The sequence below is a fragment of the Diceros bicornis genome, chromosome 7, assembly GCF_020826845.1.
Source record: "Diceros bicornis minor isolate mBicDic1 chromosome 7, mDicBic1.mat.cur, whole genome shotgun sequence".
Taxonomy (NCBI): Eukaryota; Metazoa; Chordata; class Mammalia; order Perissodactyla; family Rhinocerotidae; genus Diceros; species Diceros bicornis.
In genome coordinates this window covers 19,801,860-19,820,191 of record NC_080746.1, presented here as the reverse complement: position 1 = coordinate 19,820,191, position 18,332 = coordinate 19,801,860, and the positions used below count along the sequence as shown (strand labels likewise).

The 18,332-nt window shown below is 39.6% G+C and overlaps 1 protein-coding gene across 8 annotated transcripts in view; it reads right to left on the bottom strand.

Annotated features, from left to right (window-relative positions):
- The window catches only part of SIK3 (SIK family kinase 3), a 229,515-nt gene that overhangs the window by 38,405 nt on the left and 172,778 nt on the right, over positions 1-18,332 (bottom strand). For all 8 annotated transcript variants that reach the window (XM_058545157.1, XM_058545150.1, XM_058545155.1 and 5 more), the window contains exons 5-6: positions 10,501-10,625; positions 9,835-9,958 (exon numbers count right to left, since the gene is read on the bottom strand). In XM_058545157.1, the coding sequence (XP_058401140.1) occupies positions 9,835-9,958; positions 10,501-10,625 (249 nt within the window). The remainder of the gene's footprint in view (positions 1-9,834; positions 9,959-10,500; positions 10,626-18,332) is intronic.

Here is an 18,332-nt window from a genome sequence, read left to right as displayed (position 1 = left end):
AAGCTTCCAATAGGAATCAATAAATTTATGCTGTGAGGCTTTTCTCTTTGGTCGTAAGAGTTTATCAACCTGAGACTGACTGAGGAAAATCAAGTGTTTGACTCTTTATCTCCATTTATTAGAAAAATAACACCTATTTCCTGAACTCTCCTTATTTTCCACAGTTTTTCTAGAAAGTTGTGAGGCTGCCAGATTAAGATTCAGAAATTACAAGATGCTGGCTTAAACGCTGGGGATGCCAACACTTACCTCTAGCCCTGACCTTGAAAAGACCCTGGCTTGCTACACTGTTATACTACTAGAGGCTGTCCAATTTGCAGTTCGCATTTATAAAAATTTGTTGCTTATACTATCATGTCATTACTCAAATATTTTTAAGTTCTAATATCATTATAGTAGAACAAAATTCTGGCTCAGTTTTACTCCAGAGTCTAATACAAAGTACTTGATACTAACTTTTTTGTCGATAAATAATCCACATGTAGATGACAAAGATATCCATTCCAAGACTCTCTTGATATTTGGAATAACTTGGCAGATATATATTTATTGAGAATTAAAATACAACCAAGGGTAGTTTGATGGTTTCTGAAGTCAGACTGCCAGGGTTCAAACCTTAGCTCCGTCACTTACCAGCTATGGTTTTGGGTATGTTATTCAACCTTACCACGCCTTCATTTTCTTGTCTATCAAATGACAATAGTAGCCTACTTCATAGGATAGTTTTGAACATTAAATAAGCTAATGCAACAGTGTCGGTACATAGAAAATGTTCAATAAACGTTAGCTATTATCCAAATCTCTGGAGTGCTTCCACTTAACTCCCTCCCTTTCTCTATTTTCCTCTGTAGGGTTGCCATAAACTAGGAGACAGATTGCTTGAAAAGGGTAATAATAAATAAGGCAGTGCTAATACTTACCCACTAGTTTTTTATTATATAAGATAAAATCATGGAGACGGGCAGAGAAGGCCTACTTAACTCTGAAGTAGATCTAGCCTCTTTCTTGGAAACATTTGTGATTTCTGTATTCATTAACACAAAAGCACTACACAGATTTTCTCCCTTGCAGTAGAGTATGCCTCAAAAAGGAATGAGAGGACTGCCCTGAGGACTCTGAGCCCCTTAGTATATGGAGACTGATGAGTGAGCTACTTTAATCTCCTGTCCCTTTCCCTCTAAACAAAGTGCTCTTAGCCAAGCAAGATGTTGTGTGGTTCTTGATGATAAGCCAATCAGGGCAGAGTTGTTTGCATCTAAGTAGAAGCTTTTTGGCAGTAGCTGCACAGCACAGTCTCCATCAGAAGCATTATGTAAGCCTGGGTTTTGCATTCTCAGTGATAAAATGCTTATGCAGTATTACAATTAATTAAGTCACAATGAAGTCTAATCAATAAGGACTCAAAAATATTGTCCACAAGAGATCTCTATGCACTTGCTGTCACTGCAGTTTTTTCACTATAAATTAATTTTCCTTCACTGTAAATAAATGACTGATCTTACTATATTTGCTAGCAGGTGGCATAATTGCTGAATAAGACAAAGTAGGCTTTAAGAAGTAGGCTTCTGACGGTTTTAAAAAATATATTGGTAGCGAATGAGTTTGGTGCTCAAAAAATTTACGTTGTTGGCTTCCCTCAGCGGGAGAGGAAGGCAGAAAGAGTATCTGCTAATACATGTGGCCAGGCCATGTCTCAACTTTCGCAACAGCTTGAAAAAATAGCAAGTTTTAACTTGTAATCCTTCTATAATTTAGGCTCAGGGTTTTACCTAACTGCTCTCTGGGATGCTCTGAGAAGTTTAATCCAAAAATATTGGTCTGGACCAAACTTATTTTATTTGAGACATAGAAAGCCAACTCTATAGATCAAAACCTTTTTAAAACTAGAAGTAACTTGACCTGGTCATCTACATAATAACCTATATAACAAAAGTACATAAAACCAATTAATAATTCAGATCATCAGTGAGTTAACTAGCACTTTAATAATAAAGTACCGGAGTCTGATTTAAGATTCAATAGGTAAGTGATGATTCAGTTTCTCAATAAAAAATGTTTTCTGAATGTTTATACCATACCAGGCACTGTTAGATTTTATGGAAGATGATGATGTGCAAAGCACAGTTCTGATATCAAGGGGCTTTTCTAAGGGAGAGGGGAGGAAGACATACACATAATTATAAAACTAAGTGGTATAAAATTGATTCAGCCTCAAATAAATCCTCTTTTAAATTTATAACACTGTCATTCCAACTTGAAAGTGTGTCTTTAGTACATCTCAAGATGTCCATGAAGGGAAGCCTGTATCAAACAAATAAGACCAGGCATAGAAATATCCACTAATTGTGAGGACACTTCATTCCATACATTACTGACAATAAAGAGACGCTTAGAATTCTTGAACTAACTGTATCCATTCTTACAGCATGGCCTCCCACACAGCTGTAGATGCTCTGGAATTCAACTTGGCTAGAAAAAGTTAGACGATGGGGCCTTCCCCACTTTGCCTCCCAAGTGCTAATTCAGAAAACTATACCAGTTCTGCTGGAGTTTCTAGATCCTTTTGACAGAAAAGTCAGCTCAAGTCTATGAAAATAGCCTGAGAAAAGAAAGGATCTTGTTCTTAAGGACTTCCCTCAACCACATTACCTTCTGTCGAACAGTAACCGTAGACCTGACAGGCTGGAAAGTAGCTGGCTCCAGCCTCCACGTAAAAAATTAACTCTAGGTCCAGTGAGGTGCAATTGTGCCCAGAAACTAGAGATGTAAGCAGAAAAAGGACTCAAGGACAGGCTCTAGGTTTTCTTCACATAAACCTGAAAATTTACAGTACTTGAAGAATGTTTAAGGGAAGAAAAGACTAAACTACTTTATGAATTCATTTTCTCCTATGCCTTATCCTTTTGACAGCATTCTCTGATGGGCTTTGGGATTCAGGCCTATGATGTTAGACAAGGCCAAGCACGTGCACATCCCCCAGGGCAAGAGAGATCATACTGGTACCATAGCAACTGTCTACTCATTTCCTAGATTGGGTTGTTTCTCATTTTCTGTACTTAATTTTATAAAAAATTTTTATTCCTACCTAAGGAATTACTTGTCTGAGATTAAAAAGGACCACATTTAGGATAATTATGTTGACGGTGTGAGAATCTTTAAACTTACATGTTAACTTATACTACAAACATTACTTCTTTCTAAGTAGTTAAAATGTTATATAGTTTATTTCTAAGCACTAATAGACAATGTGGTTGACAGCGTGGTTAGGTATTTTACCAGCATCCACTCCCTGAAGCCAGCTCTGGTAAGGCTTGAGTAAAAATCTTTTGCCATCATGCCAGGGCGTGGGGGTAGAGGGTGGAGGGGATCCAACTTGCTCACAGGAAATACTGTGGACACTGGAAAAGCAGAGGAAGTGGTTTGTTTATCTTGCCCTTTCTTTGCAACAGTGTGGTCTAGTAGAACAAACACTGAATTTGAGTACTGACTTAGTCATTTGTTACCTGTGTGGCTTTAGGCAAGTCAACTAATTTCTTTAAACTTCAGCTTCTTAAACTTCATTGGCAAAATGATAAAATAACGTGTCAATACCAATTCCAGAGTACAGTTATGTAGCTCAAGTTAGATCAAGTATAAGCAATATTTTGTAAACTGAAAGCCTTGAAGAAATGTAAATTACTGTTACTGATATTATTATTTAAATACAGTGTGTACTCTGGAGGGGTTTTGGTAGTTAGCATTTTAACAAATCTATGCATGCATGCATTCATTCATTTAGAAAATATTTACTGAGTGCCTACTAGGACCCACACATTGTCCTAAGCTCTGGGAATACAGTGTGAACGAAAACAAAATCTTATTACAGTCAAGAGGCAGTGGGGATGTGGGGGTGGGGACACAATAAACAAATCAAGTAAGATAGTGGTAAGTGCTATGAAAAAAAATGAAGCAGAGTTATGGAAAGAGAATGATGGGAGGATTCAGGAAAGGCCTCTCTGAGGGGACATTTAAGCAGAAACCCCAAGTGAGGTGAGGAAGCAAGCCATGCGAATATTTGACGCAACAAGGACCTGCATGTGCTCCTCAAGTTTGAGAAACAGCAAGGATGCCTCCGTGACTGGAGTTCAGAACCTAAGGTGAAGCGTGGTAGGAAATGAGATTAAAGAGGGGAGCCAGTCACAGTTGCGCCTTGCAGGCCATAATAATAATGACCTTTTGAATTTTATTCTAAATGTAAGTGAAAGCCACTGGAGGGTTTTAAGCAGGATTCTATTTACTATGTACTTACTATTTACTAAGTCCTACTACAGGCCAGATACTCTGCTAGGCTATAGACAACTGTAAAAAACACATGTTTTGCCTTTACTTCCTCTAAGCTCACAGTCTGGTGTGGAAGATATACAATGACAGAATTACAGTAAAAAGTCTGGTAAGTCCCATGATAAAAGAAAACCCAGAAACCTGAAAAATGTTAGAAATTATCTAGATTCTTCTTTCTATCACATCTAATTTCTTATTGTAGAATATAGGAGTGGGTAGTGGCGGAGGGAGGGCGTGGGGGGGGCCAGGGTGGAGGAGGAAGAAGTATTCTAGGCAGAGGGAATTACTCCAGAGAATATCTCCTGTTCAGGGAACTAGAAGAAAATCAGGGTGACTAGTTGTAGAATGGGAATTGGGGCTGAAGAGATAGGCAGGAGCCAGGTCATAAAGGTATTTCTCTGCCATTGTTTTCCAAACAGCAGTCATGAGATCAATTTAGTAAACTATAATCAATATTTTTTAATGTAATAGAATAAAATATATTGGAGCGTAATGCACATAGTAAAGGCAAGTTTTGCTTTCTTATTAAAACATTGTTCAAGGGGCCGGCCCGGTGGCGCAAGCGGTTGGGTGCGCGCGCTCCGCTGCGGCGGCCCGGGGTTTGCTGGTTCGGATCCCGGGCGCGCACTGATGCACTGCTTTGGCAGGCCACGCTGTGGCGGCGTCCCATATAAAGTGGAGGAGGATGGGCATGGATGTTAGCCCAGGGCCGTCTTCCTCGGCAAAAAAAAAAAGAGGAGGAGGATTGGCGGATGTTAGCACAGGGCTGATCCCCTCACAAAAAAAAACCAAAAAAAAAACAAAAAACATTGTTCAGTTGTATATATATGTGTTTGAGGTCACACGATAAAATGTATTTTCTACTATGGTCATGGTCAAAAATGTCTGAAAGTCAATGTGCTAGCCACATTAAGAGTGAACTTTAGGGGTCAGCCCCGTGGCTTAGCGGTTAAGTGTGCGCGCTCTGCTACTGGCAGCCCGGGTTCGGATCCCGGGCGCGCACCGACGCACCACTTCTCCGGCCATGCTGAGGCTGCATCCCACATACAGCAACTAGAAGGATGTGCAACTATGACATACACGTATCTACTGGGGCTTTGGGGAGAAAAAGGAGGAGGACTGGCAATAGATGTTAGCTCAGGGCTGGTCTTCCTCACAAAAAAAAAAAAAAAAGAGTGAACTTTAGTCTACAGGCAATGATAAACCACTGAAAAGTTTTAAGCTGAAAAATGATATCAGATCTACGTGTGCGTGCGCGTTTATGCGTGTATTTTGTTTTATATTTGTGTTTTGGAAAGATTACTCAGGCAGCAGTGTGGAGAAGGGATTAGAGAGGCATTAGACTGGAGCCAGGAATCCACTGAGTTGGTTATTACTTAATCTACGCAAGAGCCACTACCGAAGTGGCTATAGGAATGGAGCCTTGCGTCTACAGGATTTGATAATTGACTGGCTGTGCCGATGGTATGAGAGAAGGAGGAATCAAGGCTAGTTTCTGCCTTAGTCAGAAGCTGATGCCATTCACTAAGATAGGGAACACAGAATAGAGCAAATCTAGGGAGGGAGGAGTTAAATTCAGTTTTGAAAATGTTTCCATTGATGTAAATTTAAGACTTGAAAGTGAAACTGATCGTAGAAACTGATTGGATATATGACTCTTCATCCTTGAGGAGAGGTCTGGGCCAGAGAGTTAATTGAGAGTTAAGTGAGGACTGAACAGCAGAGCAATCACCGAACCCACAGCAGTAAATAAGATGGTTCAGAAACACGGTGTAAAGAAGAAAAGATTTAAAGGATGAACAGAGAGAGAAAAATCTAGCAAAGAGTGAGAAGGTGCACCTAGAGACACAGGAGGAAAACTGGAGAAATGTGGTATCTGAGACACAAAGAGAAAAAAGTATTTCAAAAGGTAAGAAGTGACTCAATGATAAGAAAACAAACAACCCAGTTAAAAAATGGGCAAAACACTTGGAGAGAACACATCACCAAATCAGATATACAAATGGTAAATACGCATATGAAAAGATGCTCATCACCATATGTCATTAGGGAATTGCAAATTAAAACAATGAGATACCACTACACACATATTAGAATGACAAAAATCCAAAGCACTGACAACACCAAATGCTGGTGAGGACGTGAAGCAACAGGAACTCTCATTCACTGCTGGTGGGAATGCAAAATGGTACAGCCACTGTGAAAGACAGTTTGGTGGTTTCTTACAAAATGAAACATACTCTTACCATACAATCCAGCAATCATACGCCTTAGTATTTACTCAAACGAGTTGAAAACCTATGTCCGCACAAAAACTTGCACATAAATGTTTATGGCATCTTTATTCATAATTGTCAAAATGTGGAGGCAATCAAGATGTCCATCAACGGGTTATGGATAATGGATAAAATAAACTATGGTACATCCAGACAATGGAATATTATTCAGCATTAAAAAGAAATGAGTTATCAAGCCATGAAAAGACACAGAGGAACCCTATACGCATATTACCAAGTGAAAGAAGCCAATCTGAAAAGGCTACATACAGTAGGATTCCAACTATATGACATTCTGGAAAAGGCACAACTATGGAGACAGTAAAATGACCAGTGGTTGCCAGAGGTTAGGGGGGAGAGGGGGATGCATAAGTACAGAGGATTTTTAGGGCAGTGAAACTGTTCTGTATGACGACACTATAATGGTGGATACATGTCAGTATATATTTGTCCAAACCCATAGAATGTACACCACCAAGAGTGAGCCCTAATGTAAACTAGGGACTTTGTGTGATAATGATGTCTCAATGTAGGTTGATCGATTGTAATAGGTGTTCTACTTTGGTGCAGGATATTGATAGTGGCTATGTGTGTGGGGATAGGGGCTCTATGGGAACTCTCTATATTTTCCACTCAATTCTGCTGTGAACCTAAAACTGCTCTAAAAAATAAAGTCTGTTTTAAAAAAAGAAAGCAAGGAGTGGTCAAGTGCTAAATATTGCTGGTTATTAAGATAAAGACTGAGGACATCCAGTTGATTACGACAAGCTCACTGGTTACTCCAGCCAGAGCAATCCACTGGATCCCTTCTCTGCTTTCTTTTATAGTAAAACTTGAAAAAGTTGTGTCTATTTCCTTTCTCCATTTCCCTTCCATTCCTTTTCTGTCGTATCCACATGAATTAGGTTTTTGCTCCTCTCTCTCCACCAAAACTGTACTTCAAGATCATCAATGACCTCCACAGTTCTAAATCCAATATTCAGTTCTTAGTTACCTGATCTGACCTATCAGCAGCACTCCACACAGTTGCTCACTCCCTCCTCCTTGAAACATTTTCTTCACTTGTTTCTAGGACAGCAGACTCTCTGGCTTACCTCACTAGCCATTCCTATGCTGATTCCTCTTCATTTTCCTGATCTCTGAATATTAGTGTGCTCCAGAGGTTAATCCTTGGACCTCTTCTCTTCTCTATAATCACTGCCTAAAAAGTGATCTCATCTCATAGCTTTAAATATTATCTGTACAATGACAATTCCCAAATGTACATCCTCCGCCCACAACTCTAAACTAAGTTACAGTCTCCTATGTTCAACTACACAATATCGCAACTTAGATGTCGAAGAGGCATCTCAGACTAACAGATCAAAACATCTCTCCAAAATATAAGTATTCTTCCCTAGCCATCCCCATCTCAATTAGCAGTAAATCCATCCTTCCAGTTGCTCAAGCCAAAAACCCTGGAGTTACCTTTAATTACTCTCTTTGTCTCACATCAAATGCAACATAAATGTTGTTGGAGCCAGACTGCCTAGGTTCAAATTCTAGTTTAGCCACTTAGTAGCTGTGTTATCTTGAGAAAATTGCTAAACGTCTCCTGGCTTCAGTTTTATCACTTGTAAAATGAGGTGACAGTCTTATGTCTCTCATAGGGTTGTTATAATAAACGTTTGTAAAATGCTTTGAACAGTGCCTGCCACACAGTATGTGGTATCTCTTGCATCTGACCACTTCTTCCCATCTCCACCTCTACACCCCAGTCTGGGAACTAGCCACCAATATCTCTCATTTGGATTATTGCAAAAGTCTCCTACTAACTGGTCTCCCTCCTTCAGCCCTTGAACCTTTCAACCAACAGAGTAGCCAAAGTGACTTTTTTAAAACAAAAGTCAGTGTAAAATTCTTTTGACTTTCTTTGAAATTTTTCATTAAAAAATTTAGAAAAAAACAAGTCAGATTATGTCACCCCTTTGTCAAAACCCTCTGATCCTTTGCATTTCACTCAGAGTAAAAACTAAAACTAAGGTCTTTACACTGACTAACTAGACCCTAAAAGTAAGCTCTTGTCTCTCTGACCTCATCTCTCTTGTCCTGTCACTCATTCCTTTCAAGCACACAGGCCTCCATCCTCACACTCAAGCATGCTCCCTCCGTGGGGCCTTTGCACCTGTTGTTCCTTTGCCTGGAAAGCTCTTCCTCAGACTGCACAGCTCACTCCCTCACCTTCTTTAAGTCTTTGCCGAAATGTCACTTTCGTAGTGAAGGGGTTCCCTGACCACACTTAATAACTTCCTACTCACCGTCCTCAAACTTCCTTCTCTATTTTATTTTTCTCTATTTTTATTTTTCTTATTATCTGACCTACATTTAAGTCATTAATTCTAAGGAGACTAAAAGTTAAATCTAGTACAAGTTTCACCTATTTATTCTAAAATGTAGCACACTTTGTGGCCCCCCCAGTGGACATTTACTCTGAATGTTCTTCCTTAAAATGAAAATATGATTAGGCAAAACTAAATAGACTGCTTACTGCACTGTCTAAAATGTTCTTTTCTCATGTGCACATAAATGATGATTAAAACACTGCAGATTCTGGGTATCTGGTGTCTGTTGTCAGCGCTAAATTTTTCCAAGAGCTACTTATCCTACAGCCTATTCACGTAAAAAGTACTTTTTTATTTTAGTTGGGGGGATGTCATAGAAGTAGGAAATGTAGTAGCAGCAAGACTAAGACGCAAAGCTTGCTTTATCCTTGGCATTTATTGCCACATCTCAGTGGGGCCCCAGTACATGGAAATATTTTCCTGAAAAAGAGTGGGAGAGGAGGTGAAGGACAGGGGTGAAACAGGAATATTTATTGCCTTGCTACTAGGTGACGGGCCTGATTCTTTACATACATTATTTAATTTAGTCTCATAGTAATAGCCTTCACAAAACTGTCAGCCATTTATAGAGGAGGAAACTAAAGCTCAGACAGATTTAGTAATCTGCCACACAACACTAGTAGCTATGTGCAGAGCCCAGAGCCAAACTCAAGCAAACTCAGGCAGGGCTATCTGAAGCCAGAGCCTGCACTCTGTTCCTATAGAACCTTGCCTCCAGAGGTGCCAATTCAGCAAACTGGAGCTAAGAAAGGTTGTTAAATGGGCCATTTATACTCCATCACTCAATTACTGGGATAACTTAGCATGTCTAACTTTCCATGAACCCAATCACAGCTGTGTGCTAGCAACTCCCTTACCTGTGGACATAAAAAATGGGATGCGGAACTTTCCACTCAACACCCGGGCCCGCAGATTCTGCAGTGTGCTTCCATCAAATGGCAGGGCGCCGCACACAAGCACATAGAGGACGACTCCAAGGCTCTGCATCCCAAACAGAGAGTACGGACAATTAACCACATCAGAGGAAACAAAAGAGGCCATTATAGTATGTGTATGAAGATGATGGTGAGTCATGCACAAGATAATGGAACAAATTTCTTATTCTTTTTTAATGAGAAATAATATGGGGCATTGTCAAGGCCAACCATCTTTAGAATAGTTAACATTCTTCTTTGCTTCCAGACATTAATTTTGGGTAACATATCTAGAAGTTCTCTCAGTACTCATCCTCTAGGGAGATGGCAAGTGGCAACAACAGAAAGAATCTCTGTTCATGGCAAGGGCACCCATCCAAGCTTGCCCTTGGGGTTTTTTGCAGATGAAAAGGGAGAGTTGGAAATCTGTGGCTCAGTTCATAAGACAAGTGCTGGAGGAAAGACTTTGCACAAAGAATCAGGAATTCAAAGAACAGGTAATTAAGACCTCAATTCACATGCAGTGTTATGTGTCATCCAGGATGAGGACAGTTGTCATCAATCAAGGGTAACTAATGCTATGGGGTAGAAGAGAAGGGAGTTACGCACCCAGATGTCCACTTTGGGCCCATCATATTCTTTTCCTTCAAAGAGCTCTGGTGCAGCATAGGGAGGACTGCCACACCAGGTCTTCAGCAGCTGCCCAGGAGTGAAGAGGTTACTGAAGCCAAAATCTAGAAAGGCAAACGGACATAACTCATGTTATCTTCACCCAGCAAATACTAGTTTCTGGTCACTAGTATAAAGGTTCTGGATCATTAAGTTTGAATAGCAAATGTGAAAAGAGAACATTTAGAAATTATATAACCAGCCACTTAAACGTAAAATAATAGTGAAATAGAGATATGATTGAGGTGGAATGCAAAAAATATCTGATTAACTGAAAGAAAACACGATTGGTTTATGTCAGCAAAACCAGCACTGTTCCCTTCATAAGCCTAGACTGAGTGAGGCAAGTGGTATTTGTTCATTTAAGAACAAAAATGAAATTGGATACTGACTGATGTTAAGAACACATCAGAATCAGTAAATACACGCAAGCCTACTCAACTGAACCAAGAATTTTCAAATTATTTTTACTTATGACAAACATATTTATGACCACTAGAGACATACTGACTTAAAAAATTAAAGTGACATTATTATCATTAATGTGGCTTATCCAAAATAAAGAATAAGCAACTTATTTATAAAGTGACCCAAGAATGTTTACATTTTAACTTCAACCCTCGTTGTGCTTCAACTTCCCCCTTCTTTTCTCCTCCTCTCACTGTTTTAAGAAAGAGTAGATGGGAGATATGAGGGGTGAGGTTTGGGAGGAATATGAAGAAAATGAGCAAGGATGGCAGGCCAAAGGATAGAGAGTGGCTGACTTATAAATACTTTCATGTACATAAATATTTATATGAACAATTCATATGTATGACAGGCTAGAACCCCGTCCTGCCCCAGGCCTACCACGTCCCCTGCGGTCACTGCATCTGAAATGCTGAGCACCTCCCTACTCTCTCAAACTCTTTCTTCCCTTTCCTAGTTTTACTCTTGTTGCCAACCATTTCCTTTTGCTACTTGCTTTTCTTCTTTCTACCTTCTACAGAAGGTGTTTTCTATTAGGGCATGTGCTGATTTTGACTGTCTCCCCTTGCTTTATATTTTCTCAGGGCTAACTCCTCTGGTCCCACAGCTATCACCATAATTTGTTTGGTGATAATTCTCCAAATTTTATATCTCTGGCCCTGGTACCAGAACTTAAGTTCCTGACATGAACTCCCAATAGTTGCCTGGAAAGAAACACCTCCAACTCACCCTTTTCCAAAATCAAATCTGCTCTTCTAGTGATGTTCCCATGTTCATTAATGAATGGCATTACCATCCCAGCTAACTGGGAGCACTGGAGTAACCTTTCTTCTTTCCTTCTCATTTCCCATTTCAAACTGGTAATAAAACTTCTATTGCTTCTACCCCACAAGCGTGTCTTGAATCTATCTCCTCCTTTCTATTTCCATTCCTAGTATCTCAGTTCATACTCATCATCTCTGACCTACACTGATGCTACTGCTTACTACCTATACCTATTTCATTTTCCTCTAAGTCACCCATTCACAGCACAGTGAATGGTACACAAATCATATTGTGTTACCCCCTCGCTCAAAAACATTTGGTGGCGCCCTCCTGCTTACAAAATAGTCTAAATCTCTTAGCATTGTCATTTCAGGTCCTTCACTCACTACCCAGCTCCACCCTACCTTTCCAACTTATCCCCAGCCACTCTAGCATTACTAGACTATTCAAATCCTGTGTTTATGTGCCTTTCTTACGCTATTTCCTCTCTGTGCCAAGCCTTTTCCCTTCCTTTCCACATTTGAAATATCACTCATTTTCAAGGCCCAGTCAAATATTACTTCCTGTATGAAGCCTTAACTGATTTCCACCACAAAATACCATGCCAATGGCTTCCTCCTCTGTGCTTCCACAGCCTTTGTTTATACCTCTACAGCCCAATTACAACTCTGTCTTCTGTTACACTTAGTTGTATTATGCGTGTATACCCTCCACTAGTTAGTAAATGGGAGGGGTATCATTTTATTTATCCTAGTCTCCACACAGTGTTTTCATACATAGCAGGGACTCAAGAAAGGGTCACTAAATTAAACTGCAGTAAAATCACTGGGCCAATCCTCTCGTCACCTCCTGGCTACTGGAGCCTTCTCATACTGACAGTGGCAGCTGGCCAGCTACTAGAGCCTCTCTTAGCCATCCCTCCTAAGGTTCTAAAATTAACTTAATGATCACAAGGGGCTTAGAGGTCAGGGCCCATCATTAGAATCATTATAGCTACTTCTATGAGAAATCGAATACTCTCATTCATCAATGGAAAATAAATGCCTCTTCTGTCAAGTCTTCCTGGATCTCCTATCAGAAATGTTCTCTCTCTTCTCTGTACTCCCCTACTGCTTAGTATTTCTCCTTTATTTTGGTTATATATATCCTATTCTAGCTCCTTAAAAGCACCCTATCTCTCTAGTAGAGATCTACTCTCTCTCTCATTCCTTAAAAATACCTTATTCATCTCCGACTCTCTCACATTACCTAACATAGTGTTTAAACTCAGTAAGTACTTAATAAATAATGACTGAGTGAAACTGCATTTAAAGCTCTACCAACTAACCTACAACTTTTGAAAGCCAATAATTTTAATTTACAAGTTAAAGTCTCCATGCACTGAACCCTGTGAAGATTTTTCTTAGGAGAAGGGGGACAGGTTGCTAAAAATCCCAACAAATGAGATTCAGTAAAGCAGTTGTCTTCAGGAATTATGTAGAAAGAGAACCCTTAATTTTTTTTTATTGGTTTTTATCAGGTCCTTTTCCATGACTGGCCTTCCTCTCCATAGCGTGGAGGAGGAATGCTAATGGATTCTGTAATAACTGATGGACTCACACTACTGTGATCGGATAGCAAAGTCCAGAAGAGAGAATCACGGAGCATTTTGTTTGTGTTTTGAATGGATAATGCAATAGGCCAAGCAATGAAGTGAAACCAGTTGATATAAAATTTTCCTAATAAGCAGCTTAAAATATATATGAAATTTCTCATTTTGAACCACGAATGCTCTATCTACAATTAGTAACCTTTCTACCCTTTTAGTCAGCCAGGGAGGGGAAGGCACAAGCTTGTTTATTATATCTACCAAAACAGGAAATCTTTACAAAGGAAATAGTATCAAAGGGAACTATCTTCAGCGATGACTACAGGCTGAGATTGCTATTCGGTGTTTATATGAGAAATGAGTGTGCAAAAATGAATGATACGATTAGGGGCTGACAACTAGAGAGGGCCACATCTGGAGAAGCACCTGCCTCCGCAGCATGTTACAGCCAAACAGCTGGCTTCAACAGCTAGATCCAATGACCAACAGCAAGACTGCAATAAGATTCAACAACAAAACCCCCACCTGCTTGCTCTATTTCCTAGTACATACTAAGCCAAAACCCCCAAACTTGTAAACCTGTCAAGGGGTCTCCTTTAGTCATTCCAAGGAATTTTCTAACTCCTAACTCTAAGGTGTTGCTCACTTAAGCAAAATTTGCTTCTCCCTGCCTGCTATGACACTTTTTTTTTCTTTTTCATTAAAGTCAGTCTCCTCCAATGAGTGATCCTGGGATATCCTAATTCATTCTTTTTTTTTTTGCTGAGGAAGATTCACCCTGAATCTTCTGATCTGCTTTCCTGAATCTCCTGATCTGCTGCCAATCTTCCTCTCTTTGTTTGTAAGCCACCACCACAGCATGGCCACTGACAGACAAGTGGTGTAGGTCCACGCCCAGGAACCAAACCCATGCCACCAAAGCAGAGCATGCCGAACTTCACCAGGCCACTGGGGCTGGCCCGCAAGTCATTCTTTAATGCACCAAACCTAACAGGATCTGACCTACCATTCCCCTTCAATATACATATTACTATAAACTCACAGTTTCATTGAAAGCACACTGCTGTCTTATCTTCCCTACTAGTGCCTCTTCACAAGTATTTTACATCAATCTTCAATATTGCTGTGTAGCCTGTAAGTTAAAATTCTGGCTAGTTCATTGTCCATTCAGCTATAACATAACTTATTTTCTGAAAATTTAAGTTATGGATATGGGAGAAACCTCAAATTATTAAAATATACCAAATCTGGAACTCATTTTGAAAGTTCAGTTCCTTCTAATCAACGCTTCAGAGACTGAATAACCTGGACAGGAAGAATACCTCCCGTTTATTCTTTCAGCTGCTTGTGTTTGGGAGCATTTGCCACACATTTTAAGAAGACTGAAAGGAAAAATAAAAGCAGTTAAAACTCAAAACAGGGCTGGCCCCCTGGCTTAGCGGTTAAATGCGCGCGCTCCGCTGCTGGCAGCCCGGGTTCAGATCCTGGGCACGCAACGACACACCACTTCTCCGGCCACACTGAGGCCGCGTCCCACATACAGCAACTAGAAGGATGTGCAGCTATGACATACAACTATCTACTGGGGCTTTGGGGGAAAAATAAATAAATAAATAAAATCTTTTAAAAAAAAAAAAACCTCAAACCAGTCTGTTTTGGGTTTTTTTTGGTAGTTTAGGGAAGTACTAAGGCAATGTCGCTGGGATGTGTGGTAGGAAGTGGAGGTGGGATGGGGTAGGTGGGGAATAGATAGACATGCACAGAATTACTACAATTTTTGTTGGTTTTTAGTTATCTACACATATAGACAACTGAAAAACCTGCAAGATGACCCAACTTGGAAGAGAAAGTTCTCACAACAAAATTTAAAGGAATGAGTAAAATAAATGAGAAAGAATTCTTGCTGGCTTGGATCAGAAATGCCAAAGAAGCAGGGAAAGAAATGCTTTTAGAACCTAAGTTTGATCAGTTACCTTGAACCTAGAAAACCATATTTCCATTCAATGGGATTATTCATCTTATTTTGGCTTTGGAGCTGTTCTTATTCATAGTGTCTTTCATTATTTACTAAAGATTTTATTCTCCTTTCTGTGTGTGTGAGAAAGATTAACCCTGAGCTAACATCCGTTGACAATCTTCCTCTTTTTGCTGAGCAAGACTGGCCCTGGGCTAACATCCGTGCCCATCTTCCTCTACTTTGTATGGGACGCCACCACAGCATGGCTTGATAAGCGGTGTGTCGGTCCATGCCCGGGGTCGGAACCCATGAAACCCGGGCCGCCGAAGCAGATCGTGCAAACTTAACCACTATGCCACCAGGCCGGCCTAAAGCTTCTTATTCTTAATATCTCTTTATAAGTTCCTAAATAAGTCTCTACATAAGTTCCTCCATTTCCTTCACTTATGTATATAACATGTATTTACAGACGCCTTCCAATGGGTAGAGCAATGTGTTGGTTCCTATAAAAGAACCAAAGGCAGAAAAAATATGTTCCCATAGAAGAACTCAAAAAGGAAGTAGAACTTAGTTGAACGCCTAAGATCTGAGGAAGCAGAGGGGAAATGTGAAACGGGTATTCTAAGTAGTGTTTGGAGAAGAGCACAGCAAAGGCAGATCACTTGGAACTAGCACGCTAAGCTCAAGCAACAATAAAGAGACTGCCCTGGGTATGATGTAAAGTTTGTAAAGGTATTTGGAAAGAAATCAGATTACATAGTAGCATCAGGCCAGACAAAATAGAGCTTTAAATGACAGAACAAGGACCTTAGACTTCATCCTGTGGACCACTGCTTTTCTTTCTTTCCCTTTTCTTCTTTTTTCCAAAAAATTTTAAATTTTATTAGACTTCAGATACAAAGAATTTGATTATGAATTAATTATAATCTTTGGTTCATGACACACTCTCACCATTGCTCCACTCATGGCCTGCTTTTATTTAGATTTTTTTTGCTACAGCCTTATTTAGCTATATTTCACATTCTATAAAATTCACCCATTAAAAGTGTACTGTTCAGTAGTTTTTAGTATATTCATAGAGTTGCATAACCATTACGTCAATCAATTTTAGAACATTTTCATCACCCCAAAAAGCAACCCTGTGCCAATGAGCAGTTACTCCCTACTTTCCCCCCTCAACTCTCCCACTAACGCCCCAGCCCTGGGCAATCACTAATCAACCTTCTGTCTCTATGGATTTGTCTATTCTGGACATTTCATATAAAAGGAAGCATACAGTACATGGTCTTTTGTGACTGGCTTCTTTCGCTTAGCATAACCTTTTCAAGGTTCATCCATGTTGTAGCATGTATCAGTAGTTCATTCTCTTTTTATTGCTGAATAATATTCCTTGGTATGGATATACCACATTTTATTTATCCATTCATCAGCTGATAGATATTTAGGTTGTTTCCACTTTTTGGTACTATGAATAAGGCTGCTATGAATATTCATGTAAGGTTTTTTGTGCACGTATGTTTTCATTTGTCTTGGGTATATCTAGGAGTGGAACTGCTGGGTCATATCATATGGTAACTCCATGTTTAACCTTTTGAGGAACTGCCCAAACTGTTATCCAAAGTGGCTGCACCACTTTACATTCCCACCAATAATGTACAAGGGGTTCCAATTTCTCCACATCCTTGCCAACACTTATTACTGTCTTTTTTTTTAAATTACAACCATGCTAATGGGGTGATGTGGTATCTTACTATGGTTTTAATTTGCATTTTCCTGATGGCTAATGATGTTGAACATCATTTCTTATGCCTATTGGCCATTTGTACGTCTTCTTTGGACAAATGTCTATTCAAATGTTTTGCCCATTTTAAAATTGGGCTATCTTTTTATTATTGAATTGCAATAGTTATTTCTATTCTCTAGATACAAGTCCACTGATATGATTTGCAAATATTTTCTCCCATTCTGTGGGTTGTCTTTTCACTTTCTTGATAGTGTCCTTTGATGCAGAAAAGTTTTTAATTTTGATAAAGTCCAATTTATCCGGATTTTCTTTTGTCACTTACATATTTGGTGTCATAGCTAAGAAAGTACTGCCTAACCTAAGGTCACGAAGATTCACCCCTATGTTTTCTTCTAGAAGTAGTCATTTTCAGTAACGCAATGAGCACACTTGAAGCTACTACCCAAATGAAAAATTACTATCTTGATAATTACTTACATCTAATCATAAGCACCACACATCCCATCCCTTGTCCCCTCTCCAACCAGTGACTTTCAACCCTATCCATACATCAGAATCACAAGTGTACGGTCATGTGCCGCATAATGACGCTTTGGTCAACAACAGACCACATACATGACAATGATCCCATAACATTAGTACCATGTAGCCTAGGTGTGCATTTAGGCTACACCATCTAGGTCTGTGTAAGTACACTCTACGTTGTTTGCACAACGACAAAATGGCATAACGACACATTTTTCAGAATGCATCCCCATCATTAAGCAGCGTATTTGCAGTGATCTACAAACCTTACCTTAGACCTACTAGATCTTGAGGAAAGAATTTAGACATCTGAATGTAAACAAACAATGTAATTCTTTCTGAAGAGGTTTGAGAACCATTCTTATAGGCAATGAGGAGTTGTCAGCACTTTCAGAGCAGGCTGATGATGTAGTAAAATTAACCTGAAAGCAAGGTGTGAGGGCACGTTGAAGGCCTGTGATAAAGTAGGAGTAGTGAAAATGAGAAACACAACTCAAAAAATATTTTAAAGAAAGAGTGGACAGTACTTGAGGAGAGACTGAATACCTGAGATGAAAAGGAGGGAAAAGTAGAGAGTACGACCATGCATGTTTGAGTAGATGAAAGTCTCAAGGAAGGCAGAAGTTGGTTTGGAAAGAAAAAAGTATACTGTTTTGTTATGCCTTGAGTTTAAGAAGGTGAGAAGAAATTCAAGTGGAAATGTTCTGAGGAACTAAGTTGTAGCA